Source organism: Megalops cyprinoides, chromosome 18, assembly GCF_013368585.1.
Source record: "Megalops cyprinoides isolate fMegCyp1 chromosome 18, fMegCyp1.pri, whole genome shotgun sequence".
NCBI classification, from domain to species: domain Eukaryota; kingdom Metazoa; phylum Chordata; class Actinopteri; order Elopiformes; family Megalopidae; genus Megalops; species Megalops cyprinoides.
Window position 1 is genome coordinate 24,642,567 of NC_050600.1, and position 10,085 is coordinate 24,652,651.

Consider the following 10,085-nt stretch of genomic DNA (forward strand, 5'->3'; position numbering starts at 1 on the left):
GATGTTAGCGATTGTAAAAAACTGTAATAAATTATCAAGGACTGTGATGGAAATCCTGTACATGGCCAGTTCTTACAGAAATGGGGGAAGGGGGTCTTCCAGGCTTCTGTGATGATGTCCAGGTCAAAAGTTACTTTCACTTTGGAGACGTGACTTGTCTGCCCGGATTCTTATCCTCAGCTAGTTATATCCTGCACCACTTAAAAAAAACAGACTATTTGATTTGGCCCCGCCAGTTTGCTGAATGGAAAGGGTGAAGAAAGCATTTAGTGCATTGAGGTTATAGTTAAAGAAATAAGAAACACTGTTTAATGGTCAAAATGGAATGGAAGCTTGTTTTGCTGATCCTGTATCATGTGAGTTGTACATTTGCAGGTGAGTTTTACTCAAAATGAGGCAAAATATCCAAGGGTTATTTGTTGGGTTATATGATTATTTGTTGGCAGATTCTGGCATTCAGATGCCATTCAGATGTAAATGATCCACACATATTTTTAACAGCCACATTAGTAACAAGTATAATACTTTAGCCTATAACAATGAATATGATACAACATGTAAAAACTATGCAGGGACAAAGCAGTTTAGTTTCTGGCTCAGGAGGAAGATAAATTGTTTTTCAATCTGTCTTTCAATAGTACCCTGAAATTTCTGTGTGTATGCCTATCCTGTGTTACTGTATTTTGTTTTCTTGTTTTTCTGAATTGAAATATAACGTATTATATTACTTTATATAATGTGATTTGAACTAAAATAACAGCTTGAACAACTAGATCAGTGTGAGCTAACTTGAACAAAAGACCATTAATGACATCATGATACTACTTCAAAAGAAAAAATCATCATTTGTAATCATTATTTGCCTGATCGGATCTGTGGGTTTTATATCTGTCTTTGTATTGGTGACATATTTTATCTGTCTAACTCCGTGTTTCCCAACCCTGCTCCTGGAGGCACACTGTCCTGCATATCTTCTATGTATCCTTCCTGCTTGACTAAATCAGGTGTGCTCAGCTAATCAAAAGTGCCACTGATGAGTTCAGTCAGGTAGGTAGAGCAGGGATAGATAGAAGATATGCAGGACGGTGTGCCTTCAGGAGCAGGGTTGGGAAACGCTGGTCTAACTGTCTGAATCTTCTGATGAGGTACAGCAGTCATTCATGTACCTCAGCACGGCAGTGCTGTTTAACCCCATTTAAGGGTTAAACAGCACTGTCATGCTGGGGACTCAGAACTGCAACCTTTTACTTACCACACCCAGCTTTTTAACCACAATGCCACTCCTCCACCTCCCTGTTAAAGTGCCAGCATTTCAGTTTCCTTGTGTTGCATTGTATGAGAACATGCAATCATAGAAATCCACACAAAAGTATGTATATATTGTAATATACTGCGATTATATTGTAATATGTTGTTCAGCCCAAGAATATATTGCAAACCCTTTAAATATGTTAATGTTAACATATACATACACTCACACACTGTTCTGGTTTCTGCTCTTGTGCTGAAATGAAATGCTTGAAAGCATTGGAATGAGGGTGTGATCTGTTTACCCTGGTGAAGTCACTGGTGTACAGTTAAGATGTGAGGGGGGGAAATGGGACAAAGGGCTACTTTTCCATTTGCCATTACCTGTTTAACCTTTTTTTTATGGTATGCAATGCAGCAGAGTGGTAAATTCAAGTAAATAATCGGTATCCATTTCAGGGAAATGCTGCCCTTCCCAGTGCCTGTTAGTCCGCTTGTGACTGAGTTAAAGGAAATGTATATCTTCTCTCAGCGAACAAAAACGGTTTGTTTCTTTGCTGGTTGTTTGGTTGTCACCACTTCCTAGCCTAACTTCAACTGACAGTAAACGAAAACTGTTACGGTTCATTTCATCAGTCATTTTATGGGAAATCGGTGTTACAGTGTGACATGTGGGTTTATGGTAATTACATTAATGTCTTGAAGTGTGCAGCATTGCTTGGAAGAATACTCTTTGCTATGAACTAGGTTATTGAGCATTGATGTGTACAATTTAGCATTTTACTCTATTTGATGAACCACTGACTTCTCAAACTACAGTGTAACATTTAAGTCTAAAGACCTGGTGGAAAGTGTTGTGTAAATGGTTGACTACTTACATGAATCTGTTGTCCTCTCTATCTGTTATAAAGATTGACACTTTATTCAGGAACTTTGTCATTCATTTGACATCTATAATGAGAAACCCTTAGCACCATTTCCTTTTAGATTAAACAATTTAAAATAGCTCAAACAATCTCTTTCAATATAACTCATGAATCCATCAGATATTCCTTATGTGTCTGTTTTGCAGCAATCAACACCATGCAGTTTGTCTGCACAGCCACCTCAGGTGTTCCAGACATCCCAGAGTTTGTGTGTGTGGGGATGGTGGATGGAAACCCTTTTTCTTACTATGACAGCAACATCCGCAGAATGATTCCCAAGCAGGAATGGAAATCAAACGAGGTGGACCCACACTACTTTGAGAGAAGCACCCATCACTGCTACAAAGAAGAGCAGAGTTTCAAAAACAACATCACCCTTGCAATGAAGCAGTTCAATCAGACAGGAGGTGAGTGCAAAACATGTGTGTGAGCTTTGCTTTGCATGCTTGTTATACCATTAAATCAGCTTAGCTTGAGTCAAAGGCCAAAGAGCTCTTCAGTGCCTATTTGAAGATGATTCACAATGTTGCTGATGTCCAAGAAATTCAATATGACCTTATTAGCAAGATGGGTAACAGTGTTCTCTCTCCAGGTATCCACACTCTGCAGAACATGTTTGGCTGTGAGTGGGATGATGAAACTGGCAGCACAGAGGGGTACGATTGGTATGGATATGATGGAGAAGACGTCCAAGCCTATTATGTGAAAAAAATAGGAGCTCAATGGACAGCCACAGGTTCCAGTGCACAGACCGACTTTAAGAAAAACTTCTTAGTTGAACAATGCATTGGATTGCTAAAGAATTATGTTCTCCATGCAAAGAGTACATTGAAGAGGAAAGGTAAAAATAATTTCTTTTGTGCTAAATTTAAGTAAACTGGTTGGTTCTGTTTGAATTTACTGATGTGGATGAATTCTGTTGGCATTTTGACTGATGAATATGATTGCTTATTCATGTTGTGTGTCTCTGCAGTCCCTCCTGAGGTGGCCCTGTTACAGAAGGACCCCTCCTCTCCTGTAACCTGCCATGCCACGGGCTTCTACCCCAGAGGGATCAGTGTCTCTTGGCAGAGAGATGGAGAGGATCTGCATGAGGATGTGGAGCTGGGGGAGACTCTGCCCAATATAGATGGAACATTCCAGATCAGAAGCTCCCTGAGAGTCTCTCCAGAGGACATGAAGATTCACAAATACACCTGCACTGTACAACACTCAAGTCTGCATCAGGATGTTGTCAAGGGTCTCAATGAGGAAGAGATCAAGAGAAACCCAGGTAAGAGATAGCTAGAACAATAGGGAGAGTCAGAGTTGAAGAACCATGTAGGCTGTTGGTTAGAGTGTAGATTGACTGCAAGCTGCATACATGTGCTGTCAAATCCAATTCATTGAATTAAAAATCTTCACAGAAATCGGTGAACAATTTTGAATTTCATTTCATTCCCTGAATTCATTGAATTTAAATGGAATTAACCTCAACTCTGTGGAGAGCACAGTCATCTGTTGGAGAATGGTTCACTGATTGCCCTTACCAGTCACCATTCACTCAAGGGTTGATGTGTGAATGTACTGTATTTGTTTACAGATTTTGACAATCTCCATCACATCACCATTGTCATTGGTGTAGTAACCGCTCTTCTACTGAGTGTCACTGCTGTGATTGGGTTCTTTGTGTGGAAGAGAAAGTCTGGTGAGTAAGAGAAAAGGTCCTCTGATATACAGACACATGCTGGATTCCCCACAGTGAACCACTATGATATACACAGACACAAAGATAAAAAAAAACACACACACATACACAAACACACACTCTCCACAGTAGGTGGAGAATTGATTGAAAGGGAACTAGATTTTACTGAAGTATTTGTACCAGTATTTGTACTGCCAATGAGAGACGCAGTGTAGCAGATCAGCATTAACTCCATATCTCTCTGTTGCAGGTTACAGCAAAGCTACCACAAGTAAGTTGATGTACCCTGGTTCATTTATGATCGACTAGTAATACTATTACCAAGTATTTGAGACGTGACGTGCTGGCTATTTATTTTCCCTTTTTCACTTAGCTTTTGTGATCACCAGTTGTGTGTTAGACTTCTTGTCTCACTGTTGTAACCTTTTGTGCTGGTACAGAAAGGCAGTGTGAGGCGAATCGTATCCCATGATCCACTCACACCAAGGCTGCTGTTTTTGACACTACAAGTCCCACAGTGCACCAGGAAACAGATAATATTCAGACAATAGGCGTAATTTCCTGATGTCATCTGAGCCACTCATAGGCGCCCCAGAAATCAACAGGATGCTGATGGTCGTGCAGTGAAGGAACCCTGGCCTGTGCTCCTACCCCTACCCACCACTGTGGGCTCACTTTCCGTACTGTCAGATGATATAAATCTATGGCCCTACTTGAATCCAGGCTACAGGGCTCAACCTGCTCTTGCTATGACCACATACAATATTCTTAGACATCAACAAACCTGTTTGCATATGGGCCAGTTATATTTGATTAGCAGCCTTTTGTATCCTTTTTACACTGATTTATGCATTTTTACCGCACAAAAAAGTCTTATTGTATGTTCTACTGTACAGCCCCTTTGGAAGGCACTTAACAGATAAAATGCAATTTTTATTATTTCATTATTAATTATTACTTAATGTTATATTTTATTCAACCACACGACTTGATTGTGGAATATGTGTTTTTACAACAGGTGACCAAGGGTCATTGGACTCTCAATCTTCAGGTCAGTGTCTACATCATAATCAGAGATTAATGTAAACAGTGTATTTGAGCATATGTTCTACTTAGGAGAATGTTGGTATTATTTTTATACTTATCGCCGCATGAATTGGGTCTTTTCTCATATTGTATGTCTATGTTATTTAAAACATACCATGATTCTACATACGCTCTTTGCTATAAATTGACACAGGCCTTTATTATCTCAATTTTTCTGCTGCACAGCTGGAACCAAAGCTGATTTACCCAGTTTACACCATTGCTTTGCCATTGTTTCAACTACAACCAGAACTGTAGCTCATCATTACGATGAATGTTGCCCTCTTCCCAGGTGGTGACAGTTGCTTGGAGTAGCATACGTTTTTCCATGGTGCTGGAGAGCAAATACTGCTTTCCACCAGACCACACCCTCATTGCCACACATCCTCTCTCCTCCTATGCAGTGCAAGTGCCATGATTTTGGAGAAGAAAATCATCAACTTGCACAAATTTATCAACTCACTTCTGCTTTACAATTATGCTTGTTTGCACCTGCCCTTCATATTTGTATGAATATTTTTAATGCCAACACTGCTAGATGTGGCATAGTTATGCAGCTTGATTTATTCAGTTTGCACCAAGGATTGTTGGTTGGTTGGTGAACTGAATATATATCCTTTTTTTAAATTTTGTACAGATGAGCCCAACTAAAGAAAAAAGAACACACACACACACATCTTCATCTTAATTACGATGACGGGTCCCGTTTGTCTTTCACAGAGTTATTTTCAGTTGCCTTGTTCAGATGTCTGTAGCTCTCCTTTTCTAACTCAGATAGAATGTAATTTACTTGGGTAACTGACCCAGTCAGGGGAAGCTAAAAATGTCTGGATATTGTTTAAATAGCTGTTACTTTGAGATTCATGAGAAAAGCTTAGCTTCTATTAGTTAGCTAATATAAAGGATCTGTAATCAACAGAATGTGACCAATGCATACAGCAGAGTTGAAATACATATATGTGGAAGATATGTATGTACAAAACAATCTGAATACATCTTCATCTTTCATTTTACATGTCTATATCATATATGTTAAAATTTCCAGGCACAAATTACATGTCATCTCCCAAGCTGGATGTTGTAGTCACAAGGGTTGGAGAGACTGAAACAGGTTCTGTTCCTGTATTTCTGCAGCCTTTAAGGTCATATGTTCTCCAGTGCTGTGACAAGAAAGGAAAACCAAATAGAATATTTCATGAGTTGCACCTCAGGAACATTGACAACTAATTGTCCTTCTTGCTGATTTCATTATGTAGGTAAGACATCTCGTAAAAAAACATGTACAGTATGATCTCCCATGAGATTGCTATTCACCCAGGTACATGAAATCTGATCAGTTTTGATGGATGGCTTAAAGACAATATAGTTCTACAGATCTACAGATACTACTATAAGTATTATAGTTATGTAACAATTAATAATGGTTTTAGAAGCTGTAAAACACATTATTATGACATATACTATATTTTCTGATTAATATACAGTTTGGGACATATTATGAACCATTTCGTGGCTCAAAATGAAAGCAAAAACTGGCTGTAAAAGGCAAATTAGTTCCTAACCTAAATGAGCAATCATGTGCAAACATCAAAAAACACACACAAAGAAACTCAAAAGGAGGCCGATCTCCCAACAAAACATCACAAAGTTGCCTCTGCTTCTTCCTGTCTGTGGTTCACCTTTCTTAATGCTACCTGGAAGGGAGGCTTGCTCTGGCAGCATGGTATGTGTGTGATGTGTGTCTGACTCAGTCCTAACAGACATTTATTGTGACTGTCTGGCGCAATATGCTGCAGTTGTCTGAAGTTTAGTTATGTGGCACAACCATTCAGGTAAAATTAAAATAATGCATTGTCTTGTGGAAGGGGAGCTAATATTATATTTACAAACAAACAACATATCCAAGTTTTACTGCCTGTAAGATGGGCATAAAAAAGAGATAGGAACTTTAATTCTTATAAGGTCTTAAAATGTTTTAAAAAGCTGGACAAACAGACCTCTTATTCCCTCTCCAAGAGACTGAAAACCCCTGAATCCCCCCTTGTTCGTGTAACATAACTCTCTGTACTTTGAGGAAGTGTTATAATGCACTGTGGGTTATTTCCCAATGCGTAGCTGTAACTTTGTGATTTTATTCATGACAAATTTGTTCGTGTGTCATATTCAGAATCAGATATTTTATGAAAACACATTTTTATGACTGATGGGTATAGGAAACTACTGATTTCACGAATGTGATAAACCACCAAGTTGTTTACATTTGTATATGCCCATTTTCATTTTGAAATATACTGTCTTGTATAGATCAATACACTGACTGTGTTTTAATCTGTACAGTTTGTGTTGTACTCTGCCTCACTTGTAAGTCACTTTGGATGAGAGCATCTGCCAAATGAATAAATGTAATGTAATGTCATTGTGCATGACTGTGTGCATTATATGGAGTAATGTTAAGGATCTGTGACAGTGTTTCACACCATTGTTCACAACTGGACTTGTCATCAGAATGTTGCAGATTTGATTCCCAGGAGACAGGCTTCCATTACAGAGATATAAATGTCTGCATAGATAAAGATATTCCATCCATCTACCATGCGGACATATTCAAAATGTCTAACCTACACATAAACAATTCCTGTGACAGGGCCAATTGAAGTAATTGCCCTCTGTCAACATCTACAGTGCAGCAACATACCAAAATCATCAACACCAATACACCCTTTCCCCCAAAGCCTGCTGAGGGTCCAAGTACTGGACCCATTGAAAACTTCTATGACTATTAGAAATTAAAAAGGCCCATTCTGACTCTGCCACAAGTCCGGCAAGACACTCCACTGCACAAACACATCAAAATCCCAGAGTGTACAACAGTACAACACTCAACAAGATAACTAAATTAATAACTACAAAAATTAACCACTCACTATAAATTGATTCTCTAGAGTAGTTTTGTTTTGATCTGAAAATAAGTAAGGTAATGAAATATGTCACTGCAATAAAAGAATCAAGATTGGAAAATGATAAAAAAAGTCATTTTGTTTCTCATTCTATTCACAACAGTGTTTGTAAGGCCACCAGTATTCATATTAGCCATATCTGAGCACTCTGTATGTGTTTTGGCTGACCAGTCTGATTCCTGCATTGAATAATTCTAGACTCCATTTCACTTAGATCTTTGAAATAAGAATATGACCACTTCTTGTCAGTACTTCTACATGATGTCTTGCTTGTATTGTTTCTCCCTTCCTGTCTGTCAGTGTGGGTGTGTCTTTTGTTTTTTTTTTTTGCATGCATGTGCTTTTGTTTTTGTTGTCAGCCATCGCCCCACCTCCTGTCCCGCCTATCTGCCTTGCTGCCACGCCCACCACCTGAAGCCCATCCTGCACACCTGTTCCCTGTTATCTCATCACCAGCCCGTGTATATATACCTCTCTCTCTTATCTGTTTCTCTGCCAGTTTGTCTCAGTGTATTTGTCTGTTTTGTTCCTGCCCCTTTGTCTTCTGCTTGCTCTGTTTTTTTTTTTTTTTGGGACTTTCTGCCTTTTATTTTTTTGGATTTTGCACTTGCTTTGTGTTTTTGGATTTTCTGCCTGTATATTTTCTGATTTCAACTTGGCCTGTTTTATTACTTCAGTTTTGGATTGTCATCAAATAAACACCTGGTTTGTCATCCTGGTCTGCGCCTGGGTCCTTCTACTTGAGAGCCTGACACTTCTATGCAAACTCGTCCTATTTAGAGTGTGCATTACCTATTACATGAGCAACGGGCTGTCTGCTCAGGACCCCTGATATCTCAACAGACCAGAAGCCCCATTTACTGATGTAATTTAATGGATCATTTGCATTTAAAAGTTATCCAGGTACCCCCATTGGATTGAACTTCTATAAATTATCTGTATCATTTCCCAATGTCATCAGCATTGTGGATACAATGTATTTGATCCTGATTTAGACCCAGATATTGTTGATACCCATTGGATTTCAACTACATGCATAGTGTTACGGCCAGACTCCTGCCAAAGGTGACTACAGGCAGTCACAGGGCAGTTGGCAGGACAAATACTCCGCACATAATAATACAACAACCCGGCTACTCACTCTTCTGTGTTTGATCCAGCCGGGCAGAAGACGCAGCGAGTGCTTTGCAGTTGAACTGGGTGAACAGTATTTATACAAATCGGAGAACAGATAGTTGGAGAGATAGCAGTGCACAGGAGTTGTAGAAAGAGTGGTTTGAGAGAGGGAAGAAAGTAATGTGGAGTAAAGAAAAATATGGAGATCTGGAGATCGGTGCGCAAAAGAATGAAATAAAACGGTGGGGACCGGCCAGTCTGCAATAGACCGTCGGACCGGCTCCACCGTCCTACCCAAAACAACCAAAACAACCAAAACAACCTAGAAAATAAACTCGACAAAAAAATGCACCGCCGTCTCATGAACTTTATACCTAAAGCTGCTCTTAAACACGAAGTGAGACAACAACTAAATTCGCACAATATAATACGCTGGTACTCATTCAAAATTCCCCGACTGTGCTTGCCGCCATTGACATTTAAATTACCTGAGGTGCACAAGTTCGTGCACCCGTGACCCTGACGTCATGTGACCCCTAACCCCTACTTCCGTGCACCCTTTTCCTGACGTCATGTGGCATACCCGTAACAATAGAAAATGAACATAATCTTAGATGTAATTAATGACTTAAGGCCATGAACCACCATATCTGTATGACCACTTGTATTGCATCCAGCTATACAGTCGTGTACTTTGATAGCCTCCTAAAAAGATACATTTGAACATAGCGTAGCATACATCTGTCTTTCATGTTAGTGTCATATTTGATGCAGACTTCATACTCTACTTCCTTGAGATGGACAGTTGTTGTGGCCTTTCATTGTGGTAGTTCACATGATTGTCATTTTCACAGCAATAAGCTCAGATGAACTCTTTGAATCTTTGAACAACAGCACAAAAGATACTTCCACTTTCAAACTGAGACTCTTACTACTTTCAGATTATTGTGGTGTAGTCATGTGGGAGAATCCCAAGTGTCAACACAGTGAATCATGTGCCGCTTCAATGACATTCACTTCATCTTTTTGCTCTTGGTGAAGAGAGAAGAAAATGCATTCTGGACT

General features: G+C 39.3%; 1 protein-coding gene across 1 annotated transcript; it reads left to right on the top strand.

Annotated features, from left to right (window-relative positions):
* The first annotated feature begins 236 nt into the window (after positions 1-236).
* LOC118793368 (major histocompatibility complex class I-related gene protein-like) lies at positions 237-5,378 on the top strand. The gene is made up of 8 exons (XM_036551521.1): positions 237-375; positions 2,321-2,581; positions 2,767-3,015; positions 3,148-3,447; positions 3,757-3,861; positions 4,112-4,132; positions 4,880-4,912; positions 5,240-5,378. Exons 1-8 carry the CDS (start codon positions 312-314, stop codon positions 5,260-5,262), a joined length of 1,056 nt encoding a protein of 351 aa, XP_036407414.1. The 5' UTR covers positions 237-311; the 3' UTR covers positions 5,263-5,378.
* Positions 5,379-10,085: the final 4,707 nt, after the last annotated feature.